Genomic DNA, 19,137 nt, shown 5'->3' on the forward strand with positions numbered 1-19,137 from the left:
TCCTCCGGCTTTGGGGGTCGCCATTTGATGTCTACACAAAAATTTTGAAATTAGTCTTTAAAGCATCATACTTTAAAGCGTAGAAATTAAGACTCCTCAAAGGGAAGATTTAAGATATTAATGATAAATCTAGAATTCCTTATTTCTCAATTAATTATGAATGGAATCAAACTTTCAAGACTTAGACCTTTTTCTAAAAAATTGCTATGAAATTAAAACAAGCCTTGAAAAATGATTCCCCATACCTTCCCTTGAGTGCTTAACTATAAAACCTTGGAAAATGATGAAAGAAGACCGGATTTTGTTGGACAAGGGTTAAATTATAGTCTTCCTTTGGATGAATTACGCCTCCATTAGCCTTCAAAAGAGCTTCATCTTCTTTAGCCTCCAACACTAAGCAAAAATTCTCCTCCAATCTGCTGGATTTCGCTCCTCAATTTGCTCCTCAAAATCGCACCTAGAAGGAATGAATGAATGATTTGAAATTTGAAGCAACACTCCCCCTTTATATAGGGCGCTCACCCTAATCCCTTCAAGGCCGACTTGGCAAATAAGGGGTAAAAATAAATAAAAATTCCTTGAAAAGGTGGCCGACTTGCCTAAAAAGGCATAATAATGATTTTTGAGCGCTCATTTTGTATTTTTTAATTTTAAAAATTAATTTTAATGCCTTCAAGGTGAATTTTTTAATTATTTTAAGGCCTAAAAATTAATTTATTAAATTGCCAATGCCTTAATTAATGCGAATTTAATTCAACCTCCCAAATGTCTTGAATTTAGGTAATTTAGTGCAAATTGGGGAATATCAAGGTTGGATTGAGGCTTAATGAATCTTCCTGATGATTTCGCCCTGGACCCTCTGGAAAGGTCAAGAGTGATTTTCTCAATTTAGTCCCGAATATCTCATTCCTTGACTCCAAAATCTCCTGGAGGGTGAATTCATACCTAATTAAAGTCTTGCATTTCAACTTTTGGTATTTCACATGAGGAAATTAGGTGAAAATGTGGATTTCGCCCTGGGCCCTCTGGAGGGGTCAGGTGGGATTTTTTTATTCTAGGCCATAATCCACCTTAGCTTGATCATTGAACTCTTCCAAGGCAATCTCCAGGGTCCATTTCCTTGTATCACTGAGTTGGCTCATCAAAATTTTGAAGGAAATAGTGCATTTAGGGGAATTTCGCTCTGGATCCTCTGGAAGGGTCAGGATCGAAATTCATAATTGGGCTCAAAATTTTCATTCTCTAAAGTTCAAAACCTCTTCAAGGCATTCCAAATAGGTTCTTTCACTGAATTCAAGGCTTAGTTTCATTCAACTTAGGAGGAAAAAGGTGATTTTAGGGTTTTTCACCCTGGACCCTCTGGAAGGGTCAAGAGCGATTTTTCCTCCTTAGGCTTACTCCTTCATCAACTTTTGTTGAATCTTTCACTCATAGCTACATAATGTTCTTCCTCATTCAATCCACCCAAGTTTGACTTGATCTTGCAAAGGTAAAGTAGGAGTTTTTCAAATTTTCGCCCTGGACCCTCTGGAAGGGTCAGGAGCGATTTTCCCTCTCTGACCTAGAATCATCAAGTTTTGAAGCAAACAATTACTCATTAATGGTCTTAAAGGTCATTTCTACCTTAGTGCATCCTTGCCTTAGCAAAAACTTAAAAGGAATATGTTGATTTTATGATTTTCGCCCTGCGCCCTCTGGAAGGGTCAGGAGCGAATTTTGAGTTTTAGGCATATTCCTTCATGCTTTTAACTTCAAATCACTTCTAAGGCAAAGAACATCATGCCTCTCTCCCATCCAAATCATGAATAGCAAGATCTTGTCTTAATTTTGCAAGAAAAGGGGAGAACTTGGAAACTTCGCTCTGGATCCTCTGGAAGGGTCAGGAGAGAATTTCCTTCTTGGCTTCAAAATTTTCACTTTTAACAATCCCACTTCACTTCAAGGCAATCCAAACATCGTTTTAAACCCATGCCTAGGCTTAGCTTTGCTCAAACTTTGGAGGAAAAGATAGGTTTTAGGATTTTCGCCCTGGACCCTCTGGAAGGGTCAAGAGCGAATTTCCTTTTCTAGGCTTGGTTGCTTCTTCTTGACTATCCCAATTATCTTCAAAGGATACTTCCTCACATTCATTCAAACCATAAAAAACCAAAAATTGTTTTGACCTTGCAAGAAAAAGGTGATTTCAGGAATTTCGCTCTGGACCCTCTAGAAGGGTCAGGAGCGAAATTCACAATTGGGTTCAATTATTCCACCTTTTGATAATTTCTTCCAACCTTAACATATTCTCAAGGGCAATTCCTTTTGAGTTTCATCTTATCCCCCACTTGGTTTAGCCAAATTTGATAGCAAAAAGGTGTTTTTGAGAAAATTCGCTCTGGGCCCTCTGGAAGGGTCAGGAGCGATTTTCACTATTTTGACCAAAATCCTTCATTTTTTTTTTTCACCTTGAAGCTTCTTTGCTAAGTATGATTTCACCTTGCACTGTGCTAGGAATAAAGTCTCATGTCCAAGGAAGGCCAAAAAATGTGATTATGAGGAATTTCGCTCTGGACCCTCTGGAAGGGTCAGGAGCGAAATTGCCTTTCCTAGGCAGAATCCTTCATTTTCTTCATCTCCAAACATACCTAAAGGTTTCAACATGCTCTTTCCACCTTTCATCATGCCTTTAATATTCCAATTTGACCAAACTAAGCAAGAAATGTCCCTCATAAAGATTTTCGCCATGGACCCTCTGGAAGGGTCAGGGGCGAAAATTAGGTTTTAAGCAAAATCCTTCATTCTTTTAAGTTGAAACTTTCTCAGGAGGCAAAAGGGAGTTGTCCTTGTTTCATTCATGCCCAAAACTTGACCCTTTTCATTCCAAGATGAGAGCTATTCAAAATTTCGCTTAGGACCCTCTGGAAGGGGCAGGAGCAAATTTGCCTTCCTTGTCCAAAATTCTACATTTTGCATGCTTCCAAATCTTCAAATGTATCAAATGATGTCCAATCTTCATTCCAAGAGACCCTGCACATAAAAAGTTAGCCAAAATTAGTGAAAAATAAGCTCAAATAAGATTTTCGCTTTGGACCCTCTGGAAGGGTCAGGAGCGAAATCTTCATTCCAAGCCAAATTGCTTAGTCTTTAAGTTTCAAACCATTTCACAAGACAAGGTTAGATCATTTTCAAGGCCAGGAACTAGATTGCAAGTCGGTCGACTCAAAGCAAGAAATTGTGTTTAGAATGAACTTCACTCTGGACCCTCTGGAGAGGTCAGGAGCGAAAATCCTCTTTCAGGCATCATCTTGCTCTCCAAAATCGATCAAATCCCTCTCTAGGCAAGAACACATAAATTCATCTTCAAACATGTCAAAACTTAGCCAAAATTGTGAAGGAAATCCAGTCTACAAAGAATTTCGCTCTAGACCCTCTGGAAGGGTCAGGGCGAAATTGACATTTTCAGGCCCCTGATTCATTTCACTCTCCATTTAACCAAATCAACTCCCTTTCTTCACTGACCATGCTTAGCTGACTCAGACTCAGAAACAATCAGGACCTTACCAAAAAAAAAAATTCTTTCAATCTAGACCTGACTTATTCATCCTACCCCTGGCCTAACCAATTTGACTCTCCTGAAAGGCATGTTTCATTCCGGCAATCTTGAAGTCTCAAGCAGATGACTAACAACCCCAAAATTTGGCTAGACTTAGCTTGAAAGAAACCCTAAAACGAGCTTCCAAGGTTTAGCCCTAATCTAGCTGGCCCAGGCAGACCACTCACTCACTCAAAACCCAAAAAGCAGAGAGAAAACAAACAAAGAGAAAACAAAACCCTAAGGCAAAAAGAGGCGGTCCCCATTCTAATGGGGCGATGTGTGAAATGGTCACAATAGGTTGGAGCAGTATTGATGCAAGAGAAGCACCCCATCGCTTTTGAAAGTAGGAAACTCCGAGGTGTGGAGAGGAGCTATTCTATTTATGATCGTGAGATGTTGGCCATCATGCATGCCTTGGCCAAATTCCGATCCTACTTGGTTGGAGGGAAGTTTGTGATCAAGACGGATCACAACAGCATAACGTATTTCATGAGCCAGCAAGACTTGAATGACAGGCAGCAGAAGTGGGTCACTAAATTGCAGGCTTATGACTTTGACATTGAGTTTGTCAAAGGGAAGAAGAATGTAGTAGATGATGCCTTATCCAGAAGACCTTACATTGTGCTCTTACAGAGATTACAGGAGATTGGAGGGATAAGATTATAGCAAAATATGTCGGAGATACTTGGGCTTCTAGTTTGATTTTAGGTACTATACAGGATGATCGCTATGAGGTGATAGATGGATTGATCAGATTTCAGGACAGGGTTTATTTGATTCCGTCATCGCAGTTGAGAGAGGCGATACTGAGGGCATTTCATGATGCGCCTACAGCTGGGCATCCGGGGGTCTTCAAGACCTATAGGCAGATCCGAGAGTCGTTCTCATGGAGAGGGCTCAAGGATGATGTTCAAAGGAATGTCAGGGAGTGTGCAGTTTGTCAGCAGAATAAGGTAGAGCACACGTTTCCTGTAGGTTTACTACAGCCCTTGCCCATTCCAAATAGGAAATGGGAAAGCATTTCTATGAACTTCATCACTAGTTTACCACGAGTGCGAGGAAGAGATGGCATTTATGTGGTGGTAGACAGATTGACGAAGTTTGCTCACTTCTTTGCTATTCCTTCTACTTACACAGCAGCTCAGGTGGCAGATTTGTTCTTCAGAGAGATTTTTAGGTTGCATGGGCTACCGAGATTTATTGTTAGTGATAGGGATAGAAAGTTCATGAGCGCCTTTTGGCAAGAGTTGTTCAGGCTATGCGGTATAGATCTTACACCTAGTACGAGCTACCATCCTCAGACAGATGGGCAGACAGAGATAGTAAATAAATGGGTGGAAGGTTATTTACGGAACTATGTGACTGCGCAGCAGAGAACTTGGGTCAGGTGGTTACACATGGGGAAGTATTGTTACAATACCACATATCACATGACCATCAGGATGACTCCATTTATGGCATTGTATGGGTATGAAGCACCAAGCTTCATGGATTTGGCTTTGGGGGACAGCAGAGTGCCCAAAGCCAAGGATCTATTGCAGGATAGTTAGGATATCCTGAGAGCGCTCAAGGAGAATATACAGTAGACTCAAAATCAGCAGAAGTTGTATGTTGACCAACATAGGGTAGAGCGCAGTTTCGAGATAGGGGACATGGTGTATTTGAGGCTATAGCCATATAGGCAGTCATCGCTCAAGAGGAATGGAGCAGAGAAGCTGAAGCCTAGATTTTATGGTCCCTACAGGGTGATTCGCAGAGTGGGCGAAGTTGCCTATGAGCTTGAGCTTCCAGAGGGCAATCAGGTACACACCACGCTGAAGAGCTCGATGCTGATTTGCACACACCAGACGCGAGCGAGATGTTGCACCACCAGTGGCGATCTCTCAATGTAGCTATTGAGGCTTTTCCGCTGCACAACACCTTACACGACTCAGAATCCCACCAAATTGTTTCTTTCCTTTCTGCTATTAATTCTGAAAATTTTCAATTCAATTTTGAATATTCTGGGAAAACAACTTGTAAATGGATTAACCACAGACCTAATGAACTTCCCCAACTAATAATTATGCCCGATGTCTTGGTTAAACCCAAGAGTGGCAAACTGAAAATTTTCTTTTCAGAATATAAAGACACTAGCCAAACTTAGAACTGTTCCCGCTGCCCTGATACTACTGCACGTATTGAGAAATCATCCTGGGTCAGGAATGCGTGCATATAGTCCACATTTTGTACAGTCGGTCTCTTCTCGTATATAGTTAGTTTAGGTTTTTTCTTTTTTGTTTTAGAGTAGTTTTGCTTTTTGTTTCTTAGCTTAGTTTCCCTGTTTTTCTGCTCTAGTTAGTTTGCTTTGCTGTAGCATAGATGTCCTTTCGGAAGGGGTTGTCTGCTTGTCAGTTTTTGCATGGGGTATGTTTGCTTTTACCAGCATTGGTGTGCGAAGTTAGAATGTTTGCCGGTTTGTTTCTTGGATGCCGACTTTGGTAGAGCACCTAATTGACAGTTGCCCCCGTAGTCAGTTCATTTGGCCCAACGCTTAGTCATTCTGAAAATTTAGTTGCTTATTGTGTTTTGTCACCAACATTACAATCACTGCACCTTTAAACACTTAATTTCGCCTAAGTTTGTTGTTTTATCAACGAGAATTCATTGCATGTAAAAATCTGAAGCTCTGCTTCAACGACCACTGTAATGCTCAATCCCACGTAGGCTTGATTGCTTACCAACCAATGTGAAAAAGTGAAAGTAAAAATAAGAAAAAAAAATCAAAAGAAAAGAAATTGAAAAGCAAAGAAATATAAAAATGCTTGGCTTTGGGAGTGCAGACACCTCTGCCGGTATTCAAAAAGAAATCTACCAAAAACAGAGCAATCTTTCTGAGCTTACAGGCGATAACTCGTCGAGGCTATGAACGCTCGCTAGCAGCGAGGCAAGATCCAAGTTGCTTTTGAAGTATGAATCACTCTACGTAGCTTGCCTTGATTGAATAGTGATGTTTCAACTTTCTTCAAGCTGGAATGAACTTCACTGCACACTTGATTTTCAAAGTTGGTGACTTAATTCAGTTTGCAACCTCATTTTTATTTTGAATCTGTCTTTTGTCATTTGGGTTGTTTTGTGGGGTATATACCATAGATTCTGGGGTTCAATCCGGATGGTCATCCTTGAAATGTTCAAGAACATTTCCCAGTCGAGTCGCCATTTGTTGTGCGTATTGCACCACATCCCCGTCCTGTTGACAGGACCCCCCGATTTTTTCGTCTACCAGCACGAGAGGGAGGTATACTTGGTAAAAAACGTGAAACCTTCAATTAAGCCGAAAGTGATTTTCGCGCATTTTGCTTCAGCTTCCCGAATTTGGCAATGAAGGGGGGCATCTAAGATAAAATTGTGCATTCTCATTGTAAAGCCCGAAAATCGCAAAACCCTATGTCACATGAAATGCTCATATAACCCGAAAATCTTATAGAAGAGGTTAAACTTTCATAATGGTCAAGTATGCCAAAAATCTTGCAAGAAATCAAAGTCACGCAAATCATCCAAATACCCGAAATCATCAAGTTTGCGCGAATGGTGTTTTTAGGCCGAAAAAACAAAATGTAAAATTGCAGGGCAACTTGGTGAAAATCACGAATCTCAGTCTTAATGCCCGAAGTTCGATTCAAAGGCAAAGACCAAAGGTCGCACGATTTACCACCGAAACCCGAGTTTCATTTAAGTCTAGGGAGGGCATTCGAACCAAAACTTCAAAATTGTGCGATATCGTCACACATTGGCTGAAATCATTCAAACTGAGGACCAAGGTTTCAAATTCACAAAACCCCCATTTTAGCCGAGAATGAACAAAATGAACTAAATCGTGCAAGAAACCTCTAAAAAGTGAAAAAGTTAAAGCTTGCAAAGTCGGCATTTAGGCCGAAATTGCCAAGAAAATGAAATGAAGTTGTACAGAATCGCCCAAAAGGCCAAAAAACACAAAGGTCTCAAATCGCGCGATTAGGCCACAAGAGCTGAAAATTTTAAAGACCTAAGCTCGCATTCTAAGCTCATGAGACGAAATTTCTTTTAGCTAAAGCTAGAGCTAAGTAAAAGGTCACGCATTAAGGTCCATTTAGGCCGAGATAATGTGAGAGACAAAATCACGCAAGGGTCGAGTTTGCAATAGGAAGTCGCCCAAATTTCCCCAAAGCCCGAAATGGAGGAAAGAAGTTTTAAAACATAAAGTCGTCATGTTCCAAAGAAATGGCCAAGTTTGCTAGGGGGTGTCTACAAAAATCGTGCATTTTCCCCCAATTGGCCGAATTTCTTCTCTAGAAGTTAGACATTTTAGAGCCAAACCAAAATCTTGCATTTTAATCTTGGAACCTTAATTTCGCAAAAGAGGACTTATGTTGTTTTAAATGCGAGCATCTTTCGCCTTCGCCAACCAAAGCTCGACCTCGCCTAAAATTTGATATTTGTTAAAACTAATTTATTTAATATTTCAAATGATTAATCCAGGTTGAAATTCATTGTTTGCAGGACATCGTAGAGAAGACATGATCGCGATCAACGCTGGAAGAGGAAATACAGAAATGCACCACAGAGCGCAAAACGAAGCATGGGGAAGCACGCCACTGGACGACAAGTTGAAGTTCATCCTCGAGACCGAAGACAAAGAACATAGAGAGTGCCGCCAAATTATGCATTCTTAGAAGGATACACAGCTGGATTTAATTCCAGAAATTCAGTTTCTAAAAACTGAAATTGTTTATTGTAAAAAGACACCTGCCTGTGGGCCCCACCTAATGTATTTTAAATAAAAGGGATACAGATCAGTTATGTCCAACTACCTGATTGACCAGATTAAAGCCAAATGATTGTAGGTAGTTGAAAAAGTGGTTGGGGGGATAATTGAGGATTAAATGGCATGGGTTAAGGCTGTCAGGCTTCTAGAAGGCAGATCAGTACTATAGGATGCAATTAATCCTAGGCTCTAATTCAATTTGAAAAATCTATAAAAGGCAGAGGCCTTTCTCTTGTAAAGGATTAGATTCTAGTTAGATTTTTAGAGTTAGACAATTAGATTGTTAGATTCCAGTTAGATAGTTAGAGTTTTTGTAGAAGGTTAGAATTTAGTAGTTAGGAATAGAGTAGAAATGTTGTAGAAATTGTTGTAATGGCAGCTGAAACAAATTCCATTTTCGCCTGGGATATAGAAAAAGGACGAGCCATTACCCAGAATGAGATGACACACGAACAAAGAGTTATGAACGAAAACATGCTACAGCCACACCAAACCAACAACCTGAAAGCACACTAACAACAATCCAAAATCAGAAAACCACAAAAATCTTCATCTTCGTTGAGCTCAATCTGCTCCTCTGGATGAGAAAAAATCACAAGTTCAGCTAGGTGCTATCTCTCAAGCACGAAACTGAAGGCACTAGGAGGTATGCATTCCTCGAAGCAAGAGTCTGACAGTATTTCGACAACACTTCGTTAACATAGCAAATAGATACCAAAACAAGACCCCGACACTCTTATTTATAGCTTTTTGTGTCTCCAAATTCAAATTCGCATTCCCTCCAAATGGACACCAAACCCAAATGCACATTCACTTCATATTATTTTGAAATTTACATTTCATTTCTCCTTTTCCCCAAATCAACCTTCACTAAGAGGCAAATATACTTTATAAAAATATCAATAAAGCATAATGTGGCGTCCAAAGGTGATAAACTGCATTTTATTATAAAATCAACTTATTCCTCCTTAGGCATCCAATATGAATAAGTGAAATATATTGCAAAATTAACTTATTTCTCTCTTAAGCATCCATTATGCCTTAAGCTAATATTTCACTTAATAAAACATTTTTCCTCAACAAGGAATCACCCAACATAAGCACTTGTTTACACATTTTTAAAGATTAAAATCTTTAATAAAATATTTTTAAAGATTAAAATCTTTAATAAAATATTTTTAAGATGGATGCCCCCAAAAAGCAGAAATAACTTAAGTCATTTAATTAATAAATGACTAGGTCCATTTGATCATATAATCAAGCTGAAGCCAATTTCTCTGCCAAAAATAGAACTGAATCTTTGGATCATCACGCCAAGTTGGACTTGTTGATTTTAAGGTAGTGCTCGTTAACCACAGGCAAACATCAGATCTGTTGCCTTCCCAACCATAGACGATAAGCTCTTATCGTCACCCCCGAGCACGCTACATAAATTTCTCACCATCAATTGATCTGCTTGTACATGAATTCGATCTGCCTGATTATGATCAAACTTGTCTGATCTTTGTTCCAAAGAGGGAAGACCACGTCCAAATATATCCGTCGAAAGGAGATATCCAAGAGTCGGCTCTCATCAAGGAGGCACGACCTTCATGAAGCATCGCATGCCTTCAAATGAGGGGTGGCAGACTTTAACCAAAAGTCGACCCCTTTGAAACAAATCCGATAAGTCAAACTCGATAATGTATGTTTAATCATTAAACCTCATAATGCATATGTGACTTAATAAAGATATTAAAGGATTAATATAAGTTGATAGATTCATCAAATGTGTAAGGCCAATAGGCCATTCACACATTTGATCTTGTTGAGTCAGCCTGTACGATTTCTATCGACGCTATATCATCAACACTCCCTCTTAGCTAGGGAGGAATCCTTCTTAATCTCTACAAGTCACATCACCTCATCGTGATGACTAAACATAATGACTACACTCATGTGAATGAAAGAAGCTTATCACCTCATTGTGATGTATGACCACAATGGCTACTCCTACAAGGTGAATATACACAAATGCTAAGTCATGGAGTCTCTCACATGACATCCACCATACCTACTTGCAGAGGGTGGAACAAGGGCCAATACCTCAAACTTCTCTCATAGAGAAGAATGCATAACAAGCGTTGATACCTCAAACTTCTCTCACAGAGAAGAATGCATAACAAGGGCTGAAACCTCAAACTTCTCTCACAGAGAAGAATGCATAACAACGTCTGATACCTCAAACTTCTCTGATAGAGAAGAATGCATAACAAGGGTTGATACCTCAAACTTCTCTCAGAGAGAAGAATGCATAACAAGGGCTGAAACCTTAAACTTCTATCACAGAGAAGAATGCATAACAAGGGCTGATACCTCAAACTTCTCTCACAGAGAAGAATGCATAACAAGGGCTGAAACCTCAAACTTCTCTCACAGAGAAAAATGCATTAAACAAGGGCTGAAACCTCAAACTTCTCTCACAGAGAAGAATGCACAACAAGGGCTGATACCTCAAACTTCTCTCACAGAGAAGATTGCATAACAAGGGTTGATACCTCAAACTTCTCTCACAGAGAAGAATGCATAACAATGGCTTGCACCTCAAACTTCTCTCACAGAGAAGAATGCATTAAACAAGGGTTTGCACCTCAAACTTCTCTCACAGAAGAATGCATTAAATAAGGGATTGAACCTCGAACTTCTCCCTCACAGAGAAGAACTCATTAACAAATCTTCATGATGGCGTGGCTCCCTCTAAAGCTGAAATGTTAAGCTCCCTCTGAAGCTGAAATGTTAGGCCTCTAAAGCTGAAAAACAAGCTCTCTCTGAAGCAAATATCAACCTTGTGACCTCTTCGTCCAAGGTTACTTCTGATGATATGCCAGACTCCCTCTGAATGTTGTTTCTTTCTCTGCGAAGAAATGCAAGCAATCTTCCTTCCTTGAATAGAGATTCGTCAATGCCTAAACCTTGGGTAGAGGGACCACCAATGAAAAGCATAATTTTGGCAGCAGTGCCAGGCACACAAGCCCCAACCAGCCCCGCGGCCACGCTGAGAGCAGTGCCAGTGCAACGTGCAGCTCTTGCATCCGTCTATGCCGCCCATGGTCCTTCTGCAACTCTTCCAAAACCAAATTCAAAGTGAATTCACACTGGGAAGCTGGCAACAAGAATCGGGTGATGCTCTGAGCAGAGAGGTCATCCTTGACATTGATTACATCGTCAACAAACTTGCAGATAGCGTCAAGCGATCTATCAATCTGCTGCTGCAATTTAGGATTGGGAGCAATACTAGACTTACTAAGCCAATAATGCCCGACCATGCGGCCCTCGTCCGAATTGGCAATCGAACCAGCCTCAAGCTCTTCCAAGGCCTTAAAACCGCTTTGAAACTTTTCCATCGCCTCCACGAATTCATCCGTAAACCCAATTCGGCTGACATCGATATACAATCCGAGCTCCTTGTGCGGATAAAGCCAATCCAAGTACCGATTCCACAGGGTTGCAGGCTTCGTCTCTAACCCTTTCTTTTTCTTCAAAGAATTTGTATCGAGCACAGAAACCTCTCCGGCCACAGCAGCCCAAGTTCGAGTCACAAGCCGGCACCTTTCAATGCTGACAATGTCGAGCTTTGAAATTTTGGACGAAATCCTGTGACTGGGCAGCAGGCAACTTTTTGCACAGGTTGTTGTCTGCGTTTCCCCACAAAACTTCAGACGCAAAGGATTTTGGGCCATCATACTTGTTCTCAAGGCCAGAGGAGACTCGATCCCCTGATTGCCACCTGATTTGTTTGGACGCCTAACCAATGCCACTGTGAAGGGCGGAGGTCAGCGAGTGTAATTGCTGCATTATCCTCTATAGTCAACTTTCGATCTAGAAGAGATCTTAAATCTGCAATTGTTTCTGATTAAATTTCCCTTAAGAGCACAAGATCTTCCTTCAAGCAGTTAGGCTCTATAGAAGGAACCCGCTCTGATACCATGTTGATTTTAAGGTAGTGCTCGTTAGCCACAGGCAAACATCAAATTTGTTGCCTTCCCAACCATAGACGATAAGCTCTTATCTTCACCCCCGAGCATGCTACATAAATTTCTCACCATCAATTAATCTGCATGTACATGAATTCGATCTGCCTGATTATGATCAAACTTGCTGTTTGATCTCTGTTCCAAAGAGGGAAGACCACGTCCATATATATCCATCAAAAGGAGATATCCAAGAGTCGGCTCTCATCAAGGAGGCACGACCTTCGTGGAGCATCGCATGCCTTCAAATGAGGGGTGGCGGACTTTAACCAAAAGCCGGCCCCTTTGAAACAAATCCGATAAGTCAAACTCGATAATGTATGTTTAATCATTAAACCTCATAATGCATATGTGACTTAATAAAGATATTAAAGGATTAATATAAGTTGATAGATTCATCAAATGTGTAAGGCCAATGGGCCATTCACACATTTGATCTTGCTGAGTCGGCCTGTAGGATTTCTACCGACACTAAATCATCAACAGGACTGCCATAAATAGCCTGTGTTGCATTGGCTCAACCCAAAACCCTAAAAACAGTACTTGCTAAAAATAGTAAGTGTCTCCAAACTCCATTAGGGCACAAACCTGGAAGCAATTGTCACTTACTAAAAATAGCATACTGCTAAAAATATTAAGTGTTTCCAAAGGGATTTTTACCACATTCTGAGCAACCGTTGCAACTTACTAAAAATAGTAAGTCCGGAAAAGTCTTCAGATTCATTTGCATATTACACCATCACGAAGCTCTCTGAAAACCCAAAAAAATACAAAGAAATAAACTGTCCTTGCCCCCACTAACTAAAAATAGTAAGTTTACCAAACTCCGTTGATTGATATGTATGTACCATCATTGCGAATCTTTCTAAAAACCCAAAAGGAATCCAGAATCAAAACTGTAAAACTCCAACATGCAAGCCACCAAAATTGCCAAAACATCCTCCTAGAAAATAGGAAACCCTAATTCTACCTCTGACTAACCAATGAGTCTCGAGATTGGCCAACAGACCCCAAAACAAACTAGAGCGGAAAAGGGGACATTACAGACAATGATGACAAACACACCCACTGATGCCTAGACGCAAACAAAAATGAGTTTTTTGCCTCGTATAACATGCCTTAGAGAAATGGGACTATGAATTTTAAAGAAAAATTAATAGGGGTTGTCAATTTTCAAATTTTTGAAAATTAAGACAACAATAAGAACAATAGAACTAACCTTACAATCAAATATGTTATTGTGCATATATCAAAATCTCAACAACTTAACACAAAAGCATGCAATTGCTCAAAACATAATTTACAAATTCAAGATTATAAGGCTCTAACCACTTTAAGTAGGAACACGTGCCAATAGAAAATGTGTATACAAGCCAAATCCCTTAAAAGGATAACCAATTCTGGCATGGCATCACAAAATAGTGAAATTGACACAATATAGAGATATTGTAAGAAGCGATGTATGAAAAAAAAAAAAAAAACTTTTGCATGGTTTACAGCTAAATATATTTTCAACGAGTGATTACAAGAGGACAAATAACAAGAGCATGGCAAAAATACATGTGCAAATCTAAATGAATCCTAGCCAAAGAAATAAAGATGGAGAATGTGAAATATTAAAGTGAAAGACCTTCAGGTACCTGACTCCAAAAAAAGAAGATGACTAGAAGTGATTGAGTTTAACCAAAGACTCCAATAGCCCACTCCAGTTTTCTACTGCTCACCTTTGCTGGGATGTCCGAGTAAGGCACCCAGGCTTCAACCTCTATTATTTTCAGCGGCTGAATATCTCAGGAATCAATGCCAATTACCAAAAAATACTCCTTGTGGAGTGCTCTGAGCTCGTCTACTCCTATCCCTAACACCCGGAATACTCCCTCTTATTTTGAGTTTCCTCCCATTCCCAATAGGCTCCCCTACAATCAACCTGACAGTCCCACAAATCCCAAAAGGGCTAATGATGAGAATAAGGAAAATTTTACCTTACCCAAACCCTACAACACCTTCACTGCCAGCATTCAAAATGTTGGCAGGAAAATTAATAGAACAGGGTAGATATCGTCAAATATATTTTTTCATTGATGTAAGTGTTGTTTTTTGTCAGCAATATCTTGTTGTCTGTGTTATGATCTGAGATCTGAGCTTTTTTGTTCAGCTTGTCTCGTGAGCTTGTCTGACTACAAGTGGCGTTCTTGTAACTATGCCTTTTAGTATATCTTCTGTTTGTCAGATGCACAGATGTCAGGTGGTGTTGCAATTGTAATTGCAGCTAGGTGATATTCTTCTGGCCTTTACAGAGATATCAGATTGTGTTGCATATGTAACTGAAGCTGGGCGATCATGAAATTTGGTGATATTCTTCTCTGCAAATGTAACTGTGCTGCATATGTAACTGAAGCTGGGTGATCATGAAATTTGGTGATATTATTCTCTGCAAGTGTAACTGTGCTGGGCGTTTTTTACTGAGCCATATTACTTCTATATCTGTATTTGGAACGCCAAGATTGTCAGCTCATATAAAACCGTTTTGCCTGAAATTGTTGAAGCTCTCTGCTGATAATGCGTGTTTGTGTGGGTTTTAAAAATATTATCTTCTGTCGATTTGATATTCTCTGCTGATATTTGTCATCTTTCATAATGACTAAAGTGAAAAATCGCAGTTTTTCTAATAATATTCCTTGCCAAGTGTTCGGCTGACTGCGCTTTAATGAAATCTCAGAGTCGTTTTTCTACATGAGATTTGTTAAAAATTATATACGTTCTGTAGAAGAAATTTTTTTGTAGAGTGCATAAGGTTAAGTAGGTATACGTTGCAGAGGAGCCGTGTGTGGGGTAGATTGGACTGTATATGGATGCTACGCTTATAAACAAAAATTTTAACTTTACATTCCTCAGTATGTGGCCGTTTTGATCATATATGCATTCTGGAATCATTCTGAGAGAGCTTGCTGAAGATTAACTCTGTTTTTCACGTGAAGATGTGCGACTGGAGTGAGTGAAGAATGATGTTTGTATAGTCTGATTTCTGATCGTTGTGTGTGAAGACTTCTATATCCTTCTTTACTGAGAAGATGACAGAAATAGTGGGTCGTCGGGCTGAGGAAATTTTTGGAGCTGAGTGTTAACATCTTGCCTATCTCCTGTGCATTTGGCTGCAGCTATGTAAAGAAACAGCTGAGTGTATTCTGTGTAAAAGACTTTACACCAAAAATTTTGAAGTGTGCATGAATGGCAAGCAGGCTCGCCAAAGAGTGATTTAAAATTTGTGCTGAGCATATGTAGAGATTGACTGCGTGTTATGCAGCTGTGTGCGTGGGTATGTAGAGATTGACTGCGTGTTATGCAGCTATGCATGTTAAGAAGTGATCTGGACTGACTGCGTGTTATGCGATAAATCTTTGCTGTAGCTTACTGGTTGCTGATAAAAAAAAAATCCTTAAGTGTTTTAAGTGGAGATGTTTTTTGTATCATGTTTCTGAATGAGTTTATTTTTCAAATGAAGGACTTAATGGAGAAAATCTACAGCTAAATGAGCTGTATTGTTTCTCAGTGATCTGTTTATGTATTTGATAAGGTTGGAGCCTCATTGTAAGAAGTTGTTGCTTCATAGTCTGAAGTTTGTGCTGTCTATGTTAACGAGGTTGGAGCCTCAGATAATCAGAGTTGGAGCTCTGTTTTGTAATTGGGTTGGCGCCCATATTTTTGCAGATTAGTGTATACCGTGGTTTTTTACCCTGTTGGGTTTTCCATGTGATAAAACTTGTGTCTTTATCTCTCTTGTGTCATGTTGTTTTTTCTGGTTCAAGTTATTAACACACTGATTCACCCCGCGCCCTGCCCCCCCTCTCAGTGTTTTTTGTTTGCTTTTCAGATATTTATTTCATCAAGAAATGGATCACTCTATTGGAGAATTGTATTCAACATCAGAAAGATTGCATCAAAGTTTTGCAGTGGTGTGTGCAATACCAGAAAGACCACCTCCTCGACTTAAGCCAACACTTAAGCAATTCAAAAGCACAACTGAGATCATTTAACAGCTTCTCACACCAGAAAGAAACAAGAAGAATCTTGCAGTGGTTATGCAACAAATTGCTCAGCAGTCTGGCAACAAAGACATTTTGCACAGCCTACAAGCTTCGTGGAAGCATCCATCCATGGCTCAGAATGGAATCTCTCACTTTGTAGGCCTGTTCCAATGGTTGTTGCCCCTTATTGGACCTTCAGAAAGGAGATCACGTTGCTATGGGGGAAAGAGTCACTAACAGTACTTGATACCTAAAAGTTACAGACTCCTAGTGAAAAAGGGCCAAGAATCTGTTGTCAGAATACCGGAAGAGAAACATGCCTTACAAATAAGAAAATTTAAGCATATCATAAAAAAAATTCTTACAACAAACTCAGTACAAGATTCAAAAGTTTATGATTAATTAAATTAATAAAATGTCTCTATATTATGAACAGGTATGAGTTACAAACTTACAACAAATGCTTAATATAGAATACTCTAGTATATATGACAGGCTATAATGGGTTTTGAGTGATGTTATCCAATTTTCTCACAAGTCCAACACCAAGACATATCATTTTCAATTTTTAAACTCAAACATTTAAGTTTTCTCGAACAAACTTGCTGGGATGATGGGATCACACTTACCATCGCACTGTTATAATAGAGATCTGGGTTGTTGTTTGCCAACTCATCCTTTTCCTGAGAATTGGAATGGAATGCTAGATTAATACACCAAACATCTTATGAAGGCTATTGTAACTGATAGTTTATGAATACAATTTTCTTATTCCATAAAATAGCAAATGATAATAACTTGAAAAGAACAAAAGCATCTAGCTTGATCTTCCTAAATCTTAGGGATGTAATGGAGCACACTAACTTAGATCCTCTGATTAAGATTTCCATTTCAAAAACATGAGTAGACTAAAATCAATACATACAGCATTCTGATAAGCTTTAAGAGATTGAAAAAGCTTGTTTTGGTCCCATGATCCCGTAATAAAAAAGCTTGATAAGTAAGCATTGCCCAAAGCATCTGTGATCAAGATTACCAGTCAGCCATAACAAGAGACAAGTCTAAAGAGTAAGTGTTAGAAAGATCCAATGCTAAACCAGACAAGTCTAAATTTACTAGTTCTAACGTGAATATGTATGCCTTACAAATATAAAAAGAAGAAGAGATTATTATAATGTCCGTCAATGAAAGGACAGACAGACTCAAGTAAATTGTCATCTTGAAAACAGCAAATGGAGTATTAGTATAATAAACAACTCAGATAACAACACATGAGAAAACTACAAAACACATAATAATGGTCAAGGAGCACATAGATAACACATGTCAACATGCATTCATGTTAGAATTGTAATTTGTAGCATAAAGATTTCTGAAACCTGATCCAATTACCAGAGTTTATCTGAGTTTAGGGGATAAAGAAAAAAATTCTTGATTTTAGAGATGGCAGGGTAAAGCTATTAATATTTAAACTAAAAAATACAAATAAACTAAAAAATTCACTTATACAAACTAAAAGATGCAAAGTTTTAAAAAGGAAATAAAAGGTGTCATATTTGCAATTGACAATCCATTGATTTACACATGTTAGCCCTCTTATATTTCACTCAATCAAAGAAAGGCAGATTTCTGGATATTTTTGTTCTCATTTACATATGTAAAAAGCATGAAAGCGATATACAAGCAACAGCACATAAAAAATGTAACAACCATTCATATGCTATACACCTCAATGTTCCATTGAATCTGAAGACGGCACTAACTAGTCTCGAGGAAGGGGGACCAAGGGCCTAGATTAGGAACAGCAAAGGATGGCAGCACAAATTTATATGGTATTTAAAAAAATAGTTAAAAAAATTCAAGGAAACATATGAAACTTTGAAATACTCAAGAATATTCGATATTGCATTGAATGAACAAGAAAATGTTGAATATCCATATATTATTATCAAAATGATGATTACATTCAAAAATATAAATGGCCAATAGCCCAATACCTGAAATCATCACTCATCCTCAAAGTCCACTCCAAACTCCTCATTGCTCAAACTTCCTAGACTACTCAAGCTCAAGATCCTTCGAAGCAATACCAACCAACCTTGTATGTGCTACATCTTCATCAACTTTTGATGGCTCCTCTGGCTCTACATCCCATCAGGTTGTTGATCTCTCCTTGTACATAAGCATGTTGTCAATGAGATGCAAGGCATTATGTACAACTACAAGATTCCATTCTCCTAGAGGAGAGTCAGTTTCCTCTTAACAAAGCGGATGAAACTATAAGTAAGCCAATTCCTCTCAGCAACACAAGAACTAGAAACCTGAGACAGAAAACAAATGTTTAGTAAGTTAGCCAAACAATTAAATTAGACCCATGCATAGTCCACCACATAATTGCATCTTCCTATGCCATAATCTTCTTATCCATCTTTCCCTCTTCTAAATATCCATTAAGAGTGGCAAAGTTTATCCACTAAATGTGAATGATGTTGGTCTATGTAGAATCATATATTTTCTAAAAGGCCTTCATAAGCCCTACCTTCACCTCAACATCTTGTCTAGGGGTAATTCTACCTGGCCTTTGCACATACCACTTCAGGTTCAATGTATAGGCAGCCATGTGCAAGGGACTGTTGAGCTTCTTCCATCAGTGACGAATGATTCGCTAAATGTCATCGTTGTAGAATGCTAATGAGGGGTCTTTCTCTTGTATGATGCCCTTCATTTGGCCAAGCATACTATCAA

The 19,137-nt window shown here is 39.1% G+C and overlaps 1 protein-coding gene across 4 annotated transcripts in view; it reads right to left on the reverse strand.

Moving 5' to 3' along the window:
- The window catches only part of LOC131035389 (uncharacterized), a 182,937-nt gene that overhangs the window by 62,769 nt on the left and 101,031 nt on the right, over positions 1-19,137 (reverse strand). For all 4 annotated transcript variants that reach the window (XM_057967076.2, XM_057967075.2, XM_057967080.2 and 1 more), the window contains exons 6-7: positions 17,318-17,412; positions 17,022-17,075 (exon numbers count right to left, since the gene is read on the reverse strand). In XM_057967076.2, the coding sequence (XP_057823059.2) occupies positions 17,022-17,075; positions 17,318-17,412 (149 nt within the window). The remainder of the gene's footprint in view (positions 1-17,021; positions 17,076-17,317; positions 17,413-19,137) is intronic.

The sequence above is a fragment of the Cryptomeria japonica genome, chromosome 2 (genome assembly GCF_030272615.1).
Source record: "Cryptomeria japonica chromosome 2, Sugi_1.0, whole genome shotgun sequence".
NCBI classification, from domain to species: domain Eukaryota; kingdom Viridiplantae; phylum Streptophyta; class Pinopsida; order Cupressales; family Cupressaceae; genus Cryptomeria; species Cryptomeria japonica.